At 57.4% G+C, this 20,129-nt stretch overlaps 1 protein-coding gene across 2 annotated transcripts in view; it reads right to left on the bottom strand.

Moving 5' to 3' along the window:
• The window catches only part of LOC111146620 (argonaute 2, RISC catalytic component), a 50,469-nt gene that overhangs the window by 18,110 nt on the left and 12,230 nt on the right, over positions 1–20,129 (bottom strand). Inside the window, exons 2-10 of one of the 2 annotated variants that reach the window (XM_022502254.1) lie at positions 16,823–16,943; positions 9,775–9,956; positions 7,563–7,699; positions 6,729–6,863; positions 5,870–5,957; positions 5,035–5,182; positions 4,282–4,401; positions 4,032–4,154; positions 1,345–1,478 (exon numbers count right to left, since the gene is read on the bottom strand). In XM_022502254.1, the coding sequence (XP_022357962.1) occupies positions 1,345–1,478; positions 4,032–4,154; positions 4,282–4,401; positions 5,035–5,182; positions 5,870–5,957; positions 6,729–6,863; positions 7,563–7,699; positions 9,775–9,956; positions 16,823–16,943 (1,188 nt within the window). Of the gene's footprint in view, positions 1–1,344; positions 1,479–4,031; positions 4,155–4,275; positions 4,402–5,034; positions 5,183–5,869; positions 5,958–6,728; positions 6,864–7,562; positions 7,700–9,774; positions 9,957–16,822; positions 16,944–20,129 lie in introns of both variants that reach the window. The other variant, XM_022502255.1, reaches the window with a different exon arrangement.

The raw sequence follows: 20,129 nt of genomic DNA, 5'->3' as shown, positions 1-20,129 counted from the left end.
TCCTTTCCGAGCAGGGGCCGCCCATGCAGCAGGCCTGACCAGTGTCCGGTGCTGGTACAGAACCCAGGGCTCTGGAAACACCAGACACCGCCATGGGGAGGACAGCTGTGAACGCACCATCCCCCCGGACGTGCCCCCATTGATCTTGGGTGTACAACGTGGACTTGGGTGACACCGCCATGGGGAGAATGGGACCAACCACAGCGAGAGGAACACCAGCAGCTGCCGTCAGAGGGCCTGGAGAAGCCACGGTGGGGGAGGGGCTCAGACCGATCAACAGTGTCTATTTTAAACTTCGGAATAAAAATAACATCGCCTTCTACAGTGTGGTGTGGACACTCGGCCCCGGGGGAGGGGGCAGGGTTCAGCCTCCTGGACTTCAGTGCACTTAGTGGTGCACTGAAGCCGTGCACCGTGGGGGCCTTCACACCATGCCCTCGAGCACAGAGGAGCCAGAACACAGTGGAGAGAGACGCCCGGGGCCACACCCAACCGATTTGTTTCCTAGTCTGCTCTGTGCTTCCCGCTCGCTCCGCTGGCCCCATGCAGTACAGCCAGCTCTCGGCCCCGGACTCCGCGCTCGGGACTGTCCGAGCCGGCCTCTGCCAGGATGTGCAGCAGCTACGTGCGCGCCGCGGGCGTGGGGTTCCCTCCTGCTTCCACCGAGGCAAGCGGGAAGCTCAAGCTTTCTCTCCGCCGTCAGGTCTGTTTGGCACGAAAGTGGGAGCGGCGAAGCTGCACGTTCCTGGTGCTACTTTCTTTTTTTTTTTTTTTTTAAAGATTTTATTTATTTATTTGACAGAGAGAGATCACAAGTAGACAGAGAGGCAGGCAGAGAGAGAGAGGGAAGCAGGCTCCCCGCTGAGCAGAGAGCCCCATGTGGGACTCGATCCCAGGACCCTGAGATCATGACCTGAGCCAAAGGCAGCGGCTTAATCCACTGAGCCACCCAGGCGCCCTCCTGGTGCTACTTTCAAAGGGTCCAACACCTGGACCAAGTAGGGACAATTTTTTTCCCAAGTTTTTTGTTTTTATGGTTTATTTTCCCAAGTAACAACTTCACTGAATATAATTTTCTCTTTTGCATCTAATTTTCAAGTTTATTCATTTATTGCTTTGTTTCTTACATAATCTGTACTACTGCTTCACGCTCCCTCCACCAGTAAGTCTGGGAAGGAATAGCAGCCTTGAGGTGGCCCCCACATCCTGGGCAAGTGTCCTCTGCCAGGGAAAGGCTGAGGACCGAACCTGGCCATCGTCACCAAGCCCGCTGCCCCGCCCCAGCGGCCCCGCCCCCAGCGGCCCCGCCCAGGTCAGGTGCGCCCGCCCCTCCCGCGGCCTTACTTAAGGTGGACTTCCGTGCACTGGCGCTGGGGGGCGAAGCAGGCGATGGCCCACACCTTGATCTCGATGCCCGTGTGAAACTGCTTGTTCCGCATGTCCCACACGCCCTGGACGGGGGTGGCGATCGCTTTATTCTGCAAATGGCAAGAAGTTTAGAGTGAGGAGAAACGGGAAAGACATCCCTCTGACCTTGGATTGTGTTACTTTCCCTATTGTCCGCTGGCCCCCTGGTCCGATGGTGCTCCCGAAGCTGAGAACTGAGCCTCTGTGTGGTCTCCCGTCTCTGACCTGCCCCGCAGAGCACGTGGGCCAGAATGTCTGTAGGACGGATGGACGGACAGACGAAGAGCTGGACGGGAGACGGGGGTGGAAGGATGGATGGCAGGAGGGATGGACGGGGTAGAGAGAGGAGGGATGGAAGGAGGGATGGGTGAACAGAGGGAGCATGAAGGACGGACGGAGGGAAGGGCAGATGGAAGATGGACGGACCAATGAAGGGAGGGGTGGATACAGGCCACAGGGAGCAGAGAGGCCCAGAATCCCACCGAAGTTCATGGGCAGCCCCGAGGAATGGAAGGGCCTCGAGATGCCACAGGAGGGCTTCCTGGTTCAGAACATGCTCTCACTTACTCCACCCGTCATCACACCAGTAGCCAAGGAGGGGAAGGAAGTCAAGATGCCAGGGAGCAGGTGGGCTGGGGAGGACCCCTCTACTCCTCGTGCCATGCCTGCCCGGTTTAAGGAATGGAAGCTACTCCGACTTGTAGAGACAGAGCGAGGGACATACTCACTGGAGCTTGTCCTCTCTGAAACAGAAAGGACCAGGCCTCGGCACTGCCACCAGAGGAACCTCTTTTCTTTCCTGTATTTTTATAACTATATGCCCATTGCACTAGAGAAAGCCCTCTGTAAGAGACGGCCTGCCACCAGTCTGGTACTCCAGACTCCACACGCACACGTGCGAGCACACACGGCTTAAGCAGACATGGGCTCTCACGACACACATGTGTTTCAGCCTCAGCCCTGCTGACGTGTGGACGGTCCTGTGTGCTGTAGGACGTCAGCAGTTGTTGTCACTGGGGACCAGCCTCCAGACATCGCTAAATGTTCCCTGGGGGGCTTTTGACATTTCGCTCCGACAATGGACGAGTAGGGTAGATGAAGAAGAATGTGTGTTCTCACTGAAATGTTTCAGAGATCTGGAAAAATGTGTTCATTTAGAAGCAGGATAAACTTTCAATCCCTACAATTCTAATAGTTTTGCAAGATTAGTTTACAAGAGCTACTTTGTTTTCCAAACTATTCCTGCATTTACTGAGTCAGAAAGTCAGACAGAAGCAGGGGCCGTGAAAAAAACAAAAACAAAAATACTGGATTTGCGATCTTGGTTGACCACCCACGGGCCACAAAAACCTCTATTTCCAGCCGTCTCTCCACTGGCTGGGGCAGGGCCCTCTGAGGGCTTTAAGAAGGGCTCAAAAGGGGCCGTGTCTGCACGGCGTCCGCATCTGCACGCAGCAGACGCGCAAGGGAGCTGAGAAAGCTGGGAAGCCTTCCTCAGAGGCCGTCCTCAAAGGACAGGGACCCCCAACAGAGAACCATCCAGAGCCCAAACAAACAAGCCACGTGTCACAGAGACACGGAACCAACTCCAAGACCTCTGTGGGCTCCAAGAGAAAGTTTCAAGTAAAAAGAAGCACACTTAATGTTACTGTTCGCACTGGAAGGGATGGAAACACACGAATAGTCCCTGGGCAGCTTACAAAGGATACAGCAAACACCAGTCGCTTCCTGGGAGAGCCCGTGAGACCTGGGGAAACTGTCTTCTTCCTGTAATGCCTTGTTCTGCTGTGCTGTTTGGTAGGCAGGCTCCACACTCAATGTGGGAGTCAAAGCCATGACCCTGGGATCAAGACCTGCAGGCTCTTCCCGCTGAGCGGCCAAGCGCCACCCTCCCTTTAATTGTTTTACCCTTTGAACTTCGGAACATTCTAAAGAGCAGAACTTATGTTTTATAATAAGAAAGGGAAAACCCCACAAACAAAACCGGGCCTTGCTACAGGTCCCGAGGACTAGGGCAAGAGGCAGGGTCACAGCTCGCAGGTGAGTGAGGCCAAGGCCCCGGGCCCCGCCGTCTGCCCCGTAGAGCTGTGCTCCGCACCTGAGGCCTGGCCCGACGGAGTGCACGAACCCTTCCCACGAGCTCCGCAGTGCTCGACAGCCAGGACTGCGTTATGATGTGCCGACGAGGCCAGGCATCACATGGGCAAAAACAAAAACTTGAATGACTAACAACTGTTTATCACCAAATACCTCCAACACCAAAGTCAAAAAATAAAACAAATAAAAAAACCCACCAGAAAAAAAGTAGAAGTTTCTGGAAAATAATTCATCAGTGCAGAGTGTCCAAGAACAATGCTTTCCAGATTTTAATGGGATAATAAAAGTCACCTTTTGAAAAGACAAAGGGCAATTCTGACGATCTTCAGGAAGGGCAGAGCGGCTCAGTCCTTACTGGGGCCCACATGCTGGCTTGGGTGAGCACGGCAAGAACTCTGTACCCTGCCCGGTCCACACCTCTGGCAACAGTGCTGCCCCATGGGGGTCCAAAGCTGCTGCTCCACCACCACTGGCAGACACAGCGCGCATACACCCACGCACGTCTCTCAGCCTCGCCCTCGACGTACCCTGCCCCCGTAGAGGATGGAGGGCGGCTGGAGGACCCGCCCGGTCACATCTGTCATCTCGTCCTTGACCATGATTCCAAATTCACGAACATACGGATCTGTATTAAAACTTGCACTTCGCATCTTGAAAAGGAAAAAAGAAGTAAGCTGTCTCTATCCCAAACATCAGGGGCTCCCCTCCCCCACACCCCATAGCACAGTTCCCACGGAGTCCCCGCCCCCAGGCCGGCCGCAGCAGCGCGACTCTCACCAGCTTGCTGATCTCTTCTTGACGATCTGGTGCTGACCGGGCAGTCGCTCTGATCATGGTTGAGGTCTGATTGTCCGTCAGTTTTTTGATACATCTCTGTCCTGCCACTATGTTACAGACCTACGAAGAAGGGACAGACACGGCGCTGGCCCGGTGCTGGGGACAGGCTGGGGTCTGCGGCTGAGCGCGGCGCCCTGGCTCGGCCTGGAACATGCCCATCTCTTAGCCACACAGGGCACCACGCAGACACCGTGGCGACTGACCCGGCAATCCTCCAGGACCAGGGGCTGCTCGGGGGCCCGCGGTCAGCAGCAGGGGTCTCCTGGGGGAGCCTGGCTCCCCGTGCGCTGGGAGCCTCATGACGTGAGAGCAGGAAGCTGCGCGCTGATGGGGAGGAGGCTGGGCTTCTGCACTGGGGCCCAGGAAGACCGACTGGACACTGGGGTAACTGGACGAGTCCAGAGAACTCAAGACACTAACAGAAAGAGTTAAAATTTGGGTCCGTTTTAGCATTTAGTCTTCCTCCGGGCCAGGACTTTTCCAAGTGAAGAAATGGCAGCTTTTCTGAAAACCTTCCAGCCTGTGCAAGGGGCCTGCTGGGCACAACGGGCACGTCCTCTATCGGCCCAGGAACCCCGCGGGAGTCTCCTCACCGTGTCATTCACGGGGAGGCAGGCGCAAGGGGCGTCCCTGGCTGGAGGCCCCCGGCTCTCCTACCAGCCCCAGAGCAGGTGGACAGGAGATGGGACTTGCCTCGAGGGGAAGGTAGGTGTGTTTCTGCTCCTGTCCGACTTGTAAACATGGAAGGTGCGGGTAACGCAGGACCAGCTTGTGCCTGTCCTTGAAGTACTGAGCCACCGTGCACTCCACCGTCTGCCCGCTCTCCTGCTGCAGCGGGAACCTAGGGAAGCCAGGAAGGGGCTCAGGCAGCGGACCCTGTGGGAGGCGGCTCCCCCAGTCTGCTTGCCGAGGGCTGAAGAAGGGGGATGAGGGTTTGGGAGGGGGGCAAATGTCCCGAGCACCTTCCAGGGGTCAAAACCAATCACGCCCTTTAGACGTGTAGTTCTTAAACTTTCATATCATCTCTGGAGTTGGGAAATAAAAAATACTTCCACACCTATAACATGTGATAATCACAGATCACAGAGCTCTATAGTATGCGTGAGGCACTGAGGACAGACGAGCCCCCCCCCCCCCCCAATGGCCTGCGCACGTCCCAGCCAACCTCGGACTGGAGCACACGGCACGAGACAGACGTCCCAGCACTGGCCAGGCCGGGGCGGGGGGTGCCCACCGATCCCTGCTCCTGCCCAGCACCGAGGATTAGAAAACAAACCAAACAACCCTCTTTCGCCTGCAGAGCTCAGGAGGGAAAATCCACAGGGAGCCGCCACCCCGTCCCGCCCTGAGCAGAGCAACTGTGTGACTTGGGTTTCCTCAGGTAACGTCCGGCTCCGCTGAGCTGAACGTGCAGTTCCAAAATTCTGAACTAGAATGAAATGAGTCTTTCCAGAAGGGCCCCTCCTCTGGAGTCTGCACACCAGAGCAACCATGAGAGCTGATCTGGGGGGAAGGGAAGGCCGTTTACGTTTGGTGGCTGGCGGGCCGGCGGGTCACGTTGCAGACACGGTACTTCCTCTTCATCTGCCCACAGTGCGTTATCTCCACCTTTAGACCTGGGGACACAGAGCAGCCCGGACTCAGAGTCAAGACCCGCCCCAGCCCGGAGCACCCCCCCCCCCCAGCGCCAGCTGTCCTGGGAGCCACGCCTACAGACCCAAGGAGGGGAGGGTGCTCTGGGGCAGCTGCTCGGCCACATCGGCCCCAAGGGGAGGACCTCTGCGCGGGGCCCGTTGCACCCCAGGGCCACCTTCTGCCCCAGAAATGCCAAGGCCAGCGGCTGGCCACTGTTCTTAAAGATAAAAGTCACTACGTTGCCTCAGAGAGACTTTGTGCTTTCTCCAGGATTATTTTTAGCAATGGGTACTTCTGACGGCCTTTCGAAAGCCCTCTGAGGACAGGTGTGGAGGGGCGTAGGCAACAGGTGCCAGCCGGCCAGAGGAGCCTGAGCCAGGCCACCACACTCAGGCCGTGTTTCCCTGAGGGGTAAGCTGGCGGGGTGGGGACAGATGCTGCCAGGGGTGTAAAGCCACATGACAACAAGGCACGGAAGCATGCACCCCGTTCCAGGACAGCGTGAGCTACGGGCTCTCTGGTCCTGGAGTCCAGGGACGTGCAGGCCACCAGTCACTGACCCGCGCCTCTCGCCTAAGAGGAAAGCCATTTACTCAGAACATCACTGTTCCCGAGCTGTGACATGGGCTTGGCTCATCTCTGTGGTAATTCACCGGACAGCTGACCACGCTCGCCTCCTCCTCTCCACTAGGAGCTCAGGAAGGGCAGTGAGGGGGGAGAGTCGGGGCCACACGCACAAGGCAGGGACCCACCTTTGATTTCTTTGGTAAACTTGACCCTTTGGGAATCTGTCAGAGGTTTCTGTTGTTCTTCAATACTTTTAAAATCCAAAACTTCACAAACAAACTCGATTACCGGCTGTGCCTTATAAAACGCAGTTGCCGAGACTGTCGGTGGGAACAAAAGAAAAGCAAAGGGTGAGGTGAGGTGTGTCCCCTGCAGTCCGGCCGCCTGGCCTCTGCTCCCTGCCGTCCCCGGGGTCCACCTCCAGGCCTTATGGGTGGGACAGCACCAGCAGGGGCTGCCCCATCCTCCTTTGGCTCGGGACCCAAAGATAAAGCCGCCCTCTGAGAGTCAAAAGCCTTAAGATGAAACTCCGCCAGACCCCAAGAGCCATAACCGGGGACCCTCTGAGGTTTCCCGTTCCTGGCACGATGCAACCCTGAGACTCCCGAGAGGGCAGGGCACCCTGAACCCGGAGACCAGCCGGAAGGCAACAGAGCAGGCTGGCCCCCAGCCAGCTACCCGGTGCTCCTGCCAACCAGGCAGAAAATGAAAAGGTGAGACAGAGGGCGGGCCTGGTGGGGGGAGCCCTGCCTGCTGGACACGGGCAGCAGGATCTGGGAACAAATCAGGGACGCTGGCCCGTCTCGGCACCCAGAGCCTTAGTCTCTGGAGTGCGCCCTGCATGCGGCTCTGAGATTCACGTCTCACAAGCAGGAGAGGAAGGCCAGGTGTGACACGGCATCTGCGGCTCGGACGGAGGCCACGTTTGGAAACGGCCACACAGGCGTTTCCCCGGATCTCGGCCCCTCAGCAATGCTCCAACCCCGTCCCCCGACGACAAAGACAGGGGCTTTGCTTACCATCAATATTTAACATCATTTTCCAAAGAGAAGGTCGGACGGACTGATGGAAGCCAAACCACACTTCCCGGCCCCCGCCAAGGGGGTTGGAGCAGCCCTCGGACGCCGTGAAGAAGGAGCGGCCCACAGGCGTGTACCTGAAACAAGAGCCCTCGTGGGGTCAGGCAGGGGAGGCGGACGCCGAGTCCACTCGTCATGACGAGCCAGCAGGACCGTGCACAGGCACCCATGGTTCCGCCGGTTTCCTCCGAACCAAACCAGGTCCCCGAGGGGCGCGTGGCAGGTGTCCGTGGCGGACCCTGAGGAACACTGCTGGAGGCTCGGCCTCGGAGACCCAGGGCCTCGGCGGCTTCCTCCCTCGAGTGGGTCTCCCGCCCCTCCCCCCGTGGCTCCGGACCCCAGGCACGGGCTCTGGCCGCACAGGCACCGGGGCACACGGTGTGTCCCTGGCTCTGGCTCGTGTTTCTGGGCCTCCCCTGCTCACCGACTAGGGCTTCTCTGCACACAGCACCTCACGTCTTTCTCGGGCAGTGCGCTGCAGGGACAGCTGGAAGGAGCGTCCACCCGAGGTGGCCGGACTGAAGCAGGCCTGGGCCCAGGGAGCCTGGCTGCCCTGTCCAGGACCGTGTCGGGACGCGGCGCCCAGCATCTAGTCCCCGCTCCATGCAGCCCCTCTGCAGGGCAGGAGCTCAATGTGTGTGTGGGCGGGGGGGTGCGGCCTCCCAGGCGGGACGGCGAGGTGGACATGTGGGAAGACCTGCAGGCCTTCCAGGGCCCGGCCGCCCCCAGGGCACAGAGAGCAGGAGGCCCCGTGCGTAAGGCAGACGCCTTAGTGCAGCAGCGCCAGTGACGCCTGGACCCCGGGATGCGCCTTACAGAGGATCCAAAAGGAAGATGCGTCTTTTGGGGCTCGTGTTATCCACCCCGGGCTGCACTATCCACCAGACTGTGGAGACAGTCCTTTCTCTCTCCGCCTTTCTCTTCCTTACACGTTATTCCTGCCACTTTTTCTATTATTTCTCCAAAATGAACGGAGACGTTCCTCCTGATTCTAAAAGTAACACAGTAATTAATTCAAAACTCAGAAAACAAAAATCACAGTGATTTCTGCCACTTGTTTGAAAAACGTATTCAACACTTTGAACTGCCTTTCCAGATTTTTTTTATCCCCACCCACCTGCCTTCCTGCTGACAGAAGTTCCAAGCAGAAAGAGATTATATCCTGGGGGCTGGGGGAAGGATCCCTGCATGAGGGACACCTGCCAGCTATCTGGTCACCCCCACCCAAGTCTGGAGACTGAGAACCCCAGGGTCCCTTTAAAATCCAACAAGGCATCCCAGAGCGCCTTCTCTCACTACAAAAGAACAAAGGGAGCCCCCCCCCCCCCCCTCAAATCTTTGAGCTCTGTCACTTTGAGGAGAGGTCAGCATGGAGGCTCATGTCTCCGGTCGGTGGTGGTTGGTTCATTCAAACAGTTCCCAAAGCCCTGGCGGGTGCCCCACACAAGGAAAGAGCGGGTGGTCCCAGGTCAGAACCCCAAGGTCTGCGTGTGGCCAAGTGGCCTGGCTCCCTTGAGGCTGTGACAGGGGGACTAGTGCAGCCCTGCCACAGGGTCGAGCACGAGCCCTTCAAGTGTCCATGCACCCTCTGTCCCGGGAAGTCCACGTGCGGCCATCTGTGGGAGAAAAGCCGCCCCGTGGAATAAGCCGGCAATCCGAAGCACTGTGTCGCCCGCGGTCCCTGCCTCCATGCGGTGGGCGCACTGTCAGGTGGGGCGCTGGGAGTATCAGCCTACTATTCCCAGTCCTACGCGTGAGCGCCACGGACACACCACGCTCACGGTATCGGCAAGGGAAGGAGCACGAGTGTGCACAAGGACGGGCAGGGAGTCCACTTTTTTGTACCTGGTTGAGCATTCCGGTGATTTCTTTTTTTTTTTTTCCCCTCAAAGTAATCTCTGCCCAACGTGGGGCTCGAACTCACAACCCTGAGATCAGGAGTCACATGCTCTACTGAATGAGCCGGTGAGGGGCCCCTGGTGATTTTTATATTAAGTGTTTCATGTTAGTACTGTAATGATTTTCATCACAGAAACCCGTTAACTACCACCACCCTGTCTCCCAAACCCCAATCATCCCTGCGCAAAGACCTCGTCCCTTCCAGGTCACGCTCCGGGCCGGAGGCAGACGCTCCTGCTTCCTTGGTCCTCACCTCATGGATGGCAAATGCCTCATGACCACATCCAGGGCCTGGATCGTCTCAAAGGGGACGCTGGGCAGCCGCCCCGAAAGTGCATCGTGTAACGCCTGTAGGCTCACGCAGGACACCCACTTGATGGACACCTTGAAGATGCGGTCCTTCCCTTCTCCAGGCAGCGTGACCTCCAGCTCCACCTGCCGGGACGAGCAGAGCACGCATTACTGACGCAGCTTCTGGAACACGGCTGGGCTGGGAAATTCAGCCCGTCCTCTACCCCACCAGGCTCACATGGGTGCCGTGACGGACGCGGGGCCGGGGACCGCAGCCTGGCGCCGCACACGGAGGCAGCCCGCAGAGCGAGGCAGCGAGAGGCGTGTCATGAGGCGGCACCGCCAGTGTGGGGCTCCCCAGACGGGGTGGGGGTCCTGGAGAGTTGCTTCCCGGTGGAACTGAAGGTGCTGCAATGGGTCTGGGGGTTCCCATTTCCTGGGTCCCTTAAGAGTCCACGAGCTCAGCTCGCAGCGAATAGACCAGGAACCAAATGCCTTCTCGGAACAGACGCGTGGTTCAGCCGACCGCCCAACGCTAACACCCGCGATTCCAGATGGGTCCCTGCGCCCGCCTACGGCAAATGCCTCCCGCGTTCCTCTAACCAAACAGGGTCATGACAAAATGTGGGAACGTCGGTCTCTGAACAGGGAATGCGGGTGGTGGGGACCCGTGCCGGGCTCTTCCCGCCGACGTTCCCGGGTGCTGTTCTATGGGACCAGCTGATCCCAAGGGCACCGGCACCTCCAGGTACAAAACACGCAGAGAAAAAAAGCTTCAACTATGAGACCCATCAGAATCCCCTGGGAAGAAATTCAAACGCTCGGCCAAACCTCAGAACGCTTGCCATAACAGTGCTCAACAGTCTCCCCCAGCTCCGTCCGAAGACTCTTCTGTGGTAGCGGAAACAGTCTCTTCTGGTGCCTCCCAGGACGCCAGCCACTGCCCCGCTGTGGCCGCTGAGCACTTGAAATGTGGACAGTGTGGCCGAGGGACAGAGTTTTCAGCTTTGTTAACTTTTCCCGAATCCACACTGACACGGTCACTTGTGGCCAGCGACTGGCGTCCTGGACAGAGGTCGGGAGCCCGCCCCAGTGACCCACTCCCTGAAGCAGACAGCCTCTGCCCGGCTGTGAAGCGCCCCTTGCTCCCCCTCACCCCCCTCACCCCACCCCTGCCTGGCTCCTCGAGCGCCCAGACCCACCTCTGCCCATCACTCACCCTCCCACAGCTCACTGGCCAGTCATCAGAGAACGTCCCCAACATACGTCCAACACGGACCCCACCTGGTGATCAAACATTCTGAATCCTGAAACTAGTATTTATGGCACGTCTAATCTGACGGGTCACGGACTGTATCTACTTTATCCTTAAACATCCAAAGATCCCAGTAGGGGAGACTTGATTCACCACTTCCTATACATAAAAATACAGAGGCTCAAACTGAAGGTCCAGCCCGCTCCCCATGCCACCAGGGCCTGTCACCCTCGGGGGAAGCATGACACAGATGTGCCTCCCTGGGCCCCCCAAGCCCGCAAGTCCCGGAAGGAAGAGGGTCCGTCCCACTGCCCGCCTGGAATGCCCTACCCCTGCAGGGGCCGGGCAAACTCCAAACTCTGGCCTAGGAGCCCCATCCAGGGAAGCGTGGGGGCCGCACCGGGCTCCTCCCCAGCCTCACCCCACTCTCCTCCCTCAACAGGCTGCAGGCCACTCCCCGCTCCGGAGGAACGCCTCCCCTCACGCACTCACCACAGTCACAGTCACTAGAGCCGAGAGTCGCAAGCCGACCCCGTGCACTGAAGTCACCTGCATGCCCGTGTCCCGGAGGACACCTGCCCAGCAGCGCTCGGAGTGCCGCCACACCTGCAGCCACTCCCCAGCCGTGGCCCAAGGCCCAGCGCAGGGACAGCGGAGAGAGAAAAGAGACGCCTGTAGGCCCACGGACCTCAGGACGGAGCAGCAAGTGGCTGCACCAAATCACGGAAGGACAGTGCGGCAGGGACCCCTCCAGAAGGAAATGATAGAGGTTATGGCCGCACACACGGCTGCTAAAACCAGAAGACTAGGACCACGATGACCCGTCACCTCACGCCTGTCCCAATGGCCGGAATCCAAACGGTACAAAGAGAAAGTGTTGGTGAGGATGCGGAGAAACGGGCCGTGCTGGGCACTGCTGGCAGGAACGCAGCCGCCGCGGGACACAGCATGGAGGGTCTTCAAGGAGAGGTCGGCAGGAGTTCCCGCGTGATGTGACCCGGCAACGCCACTATGGGAGACGCGCCCGGGAAAACGGAAACACGAACCGGAAGGAACACGGGTGTCCCTGCACAGGCCGCAGCGTTCTCTCCAAAAGCCATGCGGGAGGGTGGCGCGGGCGCAGGCCGATGGGCTCGCAGGGTGCGGGCTGCGTGTGACAGACATTGCTCGGTCGTCACAGAGTGGGGCGGCTTGCCGTCTGCGACAACGTGGACGGGCCCCAGAGCACATCATGCCAAGTGAAACAGACAGGGACAAACACATGATTTCATTTACATCTGGAATTTAAGAAACAAAACGAACAAACAGAAAAACAGGAAGGCTTTTGTAAATCCCGAGAACAAACCAGTGGTCATGAGAGGGGAGGGGTGGGGGCCTGGGCGAAACGAATGAGGGCGAGGACGGGGTGCACGCGTCCGGGCACCAAAATCCGTCCCGGGGGCTCCCGGCACAGCCCCGGGAGTGCGGTCAGTCCCATCAGGATGCCGTGTGGCGACCACGATCGTCACAGGGAGCATTTCGTAACGCATGCAGCTGTCCAAGTGCTATGTCGTACACCTGAAACCACAGTCACGGGCGTGTCCACCACACTGCAGCCGAAAATGGCAGTCTGAGCCTGCCCAGCGCGCCCCTCCGCTCCGGTCCCGCAGGACTGCGACTGGCAGCCACCGTGGGAAGAGCCATGCCGGGGCTCAGGCCGGGGGAGAGCCTGTCCTTAAGGAGAGGAGAGTCTGGCCTCAAGCACAAATGAGGTTTTTAGGAAGTAATGAGGCCTTCAGATAAACAAACCCAACTTTTCTTTGCAAGAAAGGCACTGCCATACCATTTTGCCACGTCAATTAAGAAAATGTGAAAAAAAGTTAAAAAGCAGTAATTACACGAGGTGATGAACATGTTAATTATAACTTAATTGTGGTGATCATTCCACAACGTACAGACATGTCACATCATCACAGACTTTAAATACAAGCAATTTCATTTGTCGATTATACCTCCATAAAGCTGGGGAAACGCCTCTAGGAGCAAACGGGGGCGGGTGTAGGCGGCTGCATATTCCTTCAGCAAAAGACACTTGGACCCATGTTTCAGCGGGGTCCAGCCCGGCCTCCTCTTGGTCCCACATGAGGCAAAACGAGGTCCAGGCCCTGTGAGTCTCTGCCGGGCTCGGTGCCTCAAGAGACTGCCTAGCAGGCCGATGTGACAGCCTCGGGACAGCGATGGCTTCACAGGGAAGGGCAGCATTGGCCTCCAGCTGTGACACAAGCCTGAGGACATTCTCTGTCGGTCTGGGCCACCAGCCAGCAGAGTCTGTCCACACACCAGGATACTTCGATTTCTGAACGAGCCGCAGGTCTTGGTCCCAACAACACAGCAGCCCAAGACCACGGGCTGGAGGTGGGGGACGCAGGGCTACTGGCTCTGGGACCTTCCAGGGCCTGACTGGGGCAGGTGGCTCTGTCGGGCTCCCCGGCTGCATCCCAGCCTGGAGAACGGGGGAGTCTGCTGTGAAATTCAACCTCTCCAGATAGACCAAAGCCACACTCTCCAAGTCGCTGGGCCAACAGAGTCCGAGCTGCCGTGGGGAGAGACCCGTGCTGGCCCCCACGCCCCACAAGAAGCAACAGAGAAAAACTGGATGGAGGAAGCAAGCGTGCTCTTGTCTACAGCGTGGCTGTCGTGAGGCCAGGGCCCTGTGAAGTCACTGACACCTGTTCCAGGGAAAGAGGCAGCCCAGGCAGAGCCCTGGGGCCGGCTGCCTCCCACGGAGCCTGTGCGGCCACCCCACGGGCCATGCAGGTCCCATTGTGGGTGAGCTATGTGCGGGGAGCTGATATGGAAGGCCCTCTGTGACCGCCAGTGGCCAGTCTCCTCAGAAAGCCACCTGTCCCTCCCAATCGCTTTGGACAAAACTGCAGTCCTTCCTCATTCATCTGCGAGGGGTGTGGGGACTCGGTCACCCTCCCCAAGGGGACCACAGGGACAGCAAGGGGCTACTCCGCCAGCTGTTAGCCGCACCTGCTCAGCACCTCTGACCCAGGCCAGCTGGCTTCTCAGCACAGGGACAGGCGCCATGGCTTGATAGGAGGGACCCTCAGCCCTGAGAAGCACAAAAGCCCCAAAGAGCAGAAGGGCCGAGCTGACCCTTTACCCGGACACAGCCCAAGGAAGGGAACTGACGGATGGCTCCCCACCTCCACAGGCTCTGCCCTCAACCCTCCTGAGCCTCGGAGCCAGTGCAGAACCCCCAGCACCTGCTCAGGTCAGCGGGCTTGCGCTCGCGGCCCCGGCTGGATGTGGGGCCCGGCGCCGAGCAGGCGGGAGCACCAAGCCATGCGTTTTGTGCAGATGTGTCCTCCCTTCCCCGCGGGGAGCTGTGCCCCTGGCCTGGCGTGTCACTGCCTTCTAGGAAGCAGACACTCTCGCCTTCCCTGAATAAACAGAGGGCGACGGGAGCCACCAGAAGCTGAAGACTGGGAGAGGGGCCCAAGGCCGGACCCAGTGATGGGAATAAACGACACAGATTCTGATCTCACAAATCACACTGTTACTGCAAAGTGGGCCTGGGAGTTAACCCCAAAGTGGATCAACTCCGACAACTTCCTCAGTCTCGGCTTCTCACTCGTGAGGGGCTGGCCTGGCCGCGGCGCCGGCCCCCCACAAGGGCTGGAATTACGGAGCGTGGGCGACTGAGCCCAGGGCAGGCTAGATCACAGTCGCCGCCGTCCGCGGGCCACGGGCCACACCTTGTGCGCAGACCTGGACGGGGGCCCCTGCAGCCCCCTCAGGCCACCCGCAGACGCAGGCGAAGGCGCAGTAAAGGGTTATCTCTGACTATAGAAGTGCTCATTGCACAAAGAAAAACATTTTACAAAAAAAAAAAAAAAAAAAGAAAACAACAAGAAATGATTTGCTACAAGAGGTGAGTACGTGGGAGCAGGAAAAGGGGCCACATCGTATCTGCTCTTACACAGAAGAGATTAACGTCCAAGTATCCCAACAGTTGGACAGAAACTGAAAAATGACACGCGGCAGTGGCCTGGGGCAGGCTCTCTGTGCTCATAGCTGAACCCACAGGAGAGAGCGTGGAGGACCCATCCCCACCTCTCAGACCACCAACCACACCACCCGTCTCTGCTGGGTGTGTCGTCCTTGTGACTTGACACCCTGACGACTCAAAGTTCGATCCGGTACCAGACATAAGGGCATCATGCAGGGCTGCTTTTTAGAAATGCGGCCTCCCACTCCCCCAGGTCAGGCGTCAGGGCCACAGGCAGCTCATCACTAGGGGAGATCCTGCTCCTGGCGGGGCTCGTTGAGTCCTCACAGGAACCCCGGGAGGCGGATGCCGTGTACACCCCCCTTTCACAGACACAGCACTCAGGGTTTTAAGATGTCTCAGCCCAGGTCCCACCCCAGGACAGGGCAACGCGAGGCCCGATTCACCCCAGAGCCCGGTTCACCTCTCCAACGACGAGTTTCAAATCCGAATGCTGTAGGACTCCCCCACCCCTTCTGAAGGAGAAATGTTCCTATGCCCCGCCTAGTGTCTAATTATAAATGTGTACAGATAAACTGTGAATAAACTCCTTCTGCTTTTTTTCTTACACAACTTTAAACAAAAACAAATGTGCAAATTAAAAACTTCACAATCAATACATTCCAAACGCACCAGCAGGTTTCTTCACAAGGCAGGATCCCAACTCCACGGACAGGCAAAGGGCCCCGCGACGCCCTCGGACTCAGAACGTCAGTGTCACAGCCCTGCCCGCTTTTATCTCGGGGTCCCCTGACACCAGCTGGCAAGGGGCCCTTATCACTGTGCAGCCTCCCCCGCGGCTACGTACTTCACGGGTATCAGAGCGTGGCCAAGTCCAAGTGGCGCTGCCGGGCGCCCAAACCCCCACTCTCCTGGCAAGTCGGACGCGTGCAAGGGGCTGAGTCACGTCAAGATTAACAAAAAACAGAAAAGCAAAACCATGTAATGCCCATGAGGAACCCGCAACGTGCTGGCTTGAGTCTCTAAGCGCCGAGCCGCACTCCCTCCCAGGGACACGGGGCTGGAGCAGCTGACTGGGCGGGTCGTTCTCAAAGGCAATCGTCTTTACCGCTCTCACCGGGAGCAGGAAGTCGTTAGGTTGTTTCTCTGCTGTGTTGTTTTTAGAGTCTGTGTGAAGCTCATGTCTGAGCTGAGCTTCACTCTTCTTCTATTAATAAACACGACCCGTTACCATCCCAGACCAGCCCAGTTGTTGGAAGACGTGCCAAGAAGCGACAACTTCTAGGCAGAAATTGTATGACTCTTCAAGTAAAGCCGTGACAACAAAAACAATCAGAAAAGGTGACATTTTCATACAAGCAGGATCTGTGGTGATTAATGCTCAGTGATTATCATGCAGGAGAACACAGGCTGCCTGGGTCCCACCGCCGCCATCACGCACATCCCGGCCCCGTGCACGTGCTCTCCACAGGTCTCTGCGGTCCCGCCATGCGATCTGGGCTCCGGTCTGAGGGCGCCGCGCCTGCGTGTGCGGGGTGTGTGTGTAGCTCCGCGAAGCTCTCGGCTCCTGTCTCTGCACCTGGCCAACCCCCCCGACCCAGGAGAGCACAACACGGGGAAGGACGTTTCTCCGGGTCTCGGGGTGAAACACCCAGCAGCCGGCCACCCCTTCCTCCCAGGTGATTGATCAGGTGACAACATGTTTGAATTTTACTTCATTGCGCGTCGTCTGACCCAAACTCATGCCCATAAACGTACCTTATCCCTCCCGATCGGAAGGGGCATTGCTGTGTACAGATTCTTTCTTCCATCAAACACTGGTTTCCGATCCCCGAAGATCTGTGTTTTAAAGTGCTGGACCATATGTTCCACTATTTCCCTGAAACAGGACAGAATTCAGGCAAAATGTCAATAAAATCAGAGAAACGCATGCAAGGACGACAGTCCTCTAACGCCGGTCTATGAGCAATTTGGTAAGACCTGTGGCTCCTTTCAGCGCGCCGACTTTCACACTTTTCTGTACGGACTCCCACCAGGGCCTCCGGTGGGCGGACACTCACTCGGTCAGTCGGACACGGGAGCGCCGTCCCACACTGGGCACCGTGCACACTATGCCTGGCAGATGACACATGCACCCTGAACTTCCTGGGGGTCCCGTTCCCCAAGCTGGGGGCCCAGACACCACGTGCTCTGCGGGTGACTTGCAGGACACTCTCAAGGACCTGCCACGAGAGCGGACCCCACCCCTCCCTGGTCGACACAGGGGGACTGGCTTGGCCACGCTCTTGCTCTGTCACTGCAAAGTCCAAAGACGCCCCACGCCAAAGTGTTCCCGAGGTCTGTGTGACTGGCTTGGCCTTCGGTGCTCCTGGGATCAGCTGTAAGCATGCACCCTGGGTGCCGCTACCCTTTCAGTCTGGGCCCCAGAACAAACACCCTAACCTCGCCTCAAAGCCCAGCGGCAGCCTGACCCGACTGGGACAGTCATGACCTACACGGCCATGAGCACGAAACAGGGTCTTTGTTGCGACTGGCACTCAGACACCGGTGCCGCGCATTCCCCGGGCTTCATGGTGGCAGAAGTCCTGTGAACACACAGGAATCCCTCTGTTGCAGGGCTCTGGAAACACTGACCTGTGGCCCCCCTTGACCGCTGTACCTCACCGTCCACAGCAGAAAGACGCGCAGAAACACACTGAATGGCCAGAGACAGCTCAAATGTCCTGCCGGCTCATTCTCAGGGGAGAGCAACACCTCACCCCAGGTTTGCTCCCAAAGCGCCCCACTCAGCACCCTCTGTCGGCATTTCAGGGTGGTTTTGAGGCCTTCTGCTTTAACTCCCCAAATACGTGACTCATAAAATACACACACCAGTGCCTCATAAAATACAGACAGGAAAGGCCGTGATACCGGCCTGGGACAGGCTCCACATCTCAGTCACCGTCAGCAGCTCATTGATGTGGGAGCGAGGGTGACTCCAGCAGCAGAGTGAGGGGAGGGAGAGGACATCACAGAAGCTGCCCTCAGCAGGGGAGATCTGAACTCAGCCTAGTTCTAAGGATCTTTCTCTGGGACAGAGCTTTGGTCATCTCTCAGGAAGCAAGAATTCATTCCATTCCTTTGCCAGAATACGAGGACAGCCGGCCTACGAAGGCTTTCCTTATTCAGACCGGCTTTGCCCAGCCTCCGGGGATCCGGCCAACCCTGCCCCAGTACCAGGCGCCTAAGTGATCCCCGGGGCATAAAGAGCCTTTGGGCATCTTCTCTGATAGTTCCACCAAGAACGCACCAGGCCTCTGACTCCTATGGGAGTTGACAGTGCATCCCTGACGGCCCGGCCCTGTAGCCACCGTGCAGTCTCTCTCCCGCATCTCCACATACCGCTCTGGGCCATCGTCAGAGAGAGGTGGTCTCCAGACCACCGCTCTCCAAGCGTTGAAGACCCCCTCTTCTCGGTCAAGGAGTCCCTGTCCACTCAAGTTCCGGACAGCCGTATGGAGAGTTCCACTCACACCTGAAGAGCAAATCGTTTGACTTACTCAAGTTTATTCTGGGCGGAAGACAGAGGACCATGGGCTAATGTCACCAATGAACACGGATGGAGAAATGAAGTGCAGGTGACCAGGGGCGGGGCGCCGAACCCCCCCAATGTACCTGCGCACGGCGGCTACCGACCGACCGTGGATCAAGGCTGGTCAGCAAGCATTTCGTATACTGTCTATACTGTAGGCTGTATTCTTACAATAAAGTGAGCCAGAGAGAAGAAAATGTCATTAAGAAAATCACGAGGAAAAGAAAATACAATTATTTTCAGTACTGTATTTATTGAAAAAAAAAACAAAACAAAACAAAACAAAACAAACCACATGTAAGTGGACATGTGCGGTTCCAGCCATGCTGTCCCGGGTCCACTGTATTAACAAGCTGAGTCCAGCGACTTGTGAAAAATGACACCGAGTCCATGCTGGGCGGATGTCAGGAATGAAAGGTCGGACCTAACGAGACAAAAGTAACCAACACCAACTGTATGACACACATCACGTAAAAATCTACAGCTACAACACGTCCGGAAGAAAACCCAGGAGAAAAAGTCTCTAATGACCCTGGGGACAGACAGAAATTTTTTAGAACACAAACAGTATGAACTGCAAGAAAATAAAAAAGAAAATAAAAATAAATTCAAAAATATCATCAAAATTAAAACTTTCACTCTTTAAAAGCTACAGGTACAAAAAAGAAAAGACAAGACACCAGGAGTAAATATTCAAGAAACACACACAGGTGTCTGACAGAGGACACGCACGCACAGCGTGTTTTAAAAATTCTCATAACTCAGTAAGACAAACAAGCGAACCTTAAACAGTGTGCAAGGCCAAGGACAGACACATTGGAAAAGCTGCTACGGAAATGGCCAATAAGTGCACGGAAAGACGTTCCTCATTGGTCAAGAGGAAAATGTTCACAAAACCAGCAGCAGAGCCCACCACGCAGCCGCTGGGTCTATCGTGACAGACCACCCAGACCGGCTCGGTGAAGGCCAGCCCGCTCCATGGATCCGCCCGGGGCTGCTGTGAACCGTACAACAGCCCAGCCACTCTGTGGGGGGAAAGCTGGCCGCTTCTCAGAAAGGTCAGCGTACATGCACCACGCCACCTCGTAACCCAGTCACAGAAGAGAGAGGAAGACGCACAACTACGTCAACGCTCGAATGCAAACGTGTGTCACAGTCCCACGCTGGAACCAACTCATACGTCCGTCAACCGGAGAAGAGACGAATCAGGGCCCAAGGTTATGACGGGACACCGTGGGCACTGCTAGTGCCCACACGCTGACTGCGGGTTAGAAATACGCCCGGGAAGGAGAACGATACCAAACGGCACTACCACAAGATTACGTTTGTAAGAGACTCTCTCGAAGGCACGTCAATGGTCGCCTCCGGACACGGGATGGGGAACTCGCTGAAAGGGGCAGGGGGGAGCTCTGCGGGAGTCAGAACATCCCACACCTCGATCAAGGTGGCTGTTCCACGTGTATGCACGGGTTTTTAAAGCTCACTAACTCGAAA

Source organism: Enhydra lutris, unplaced genomic scaffold, assembly GCF_002288905.1.
Source record: "Enhydra lutris kenyoni isolate GAN:26980312 unplaced genomic scaffold, ASM228890v2 scaffoldscaffold14, whole genome shotgun sequence".
Classification (NCBI taxonomy): domain Eukaryota; kingdom Metazoa; phylum Chordata; class Mammalia; order Carnivora; family Mustelidae; genus Enhydra; species Enhydra lutris.
This window is presented reverse-complemented; position numbering and strand designations above follow the sequence as displayed.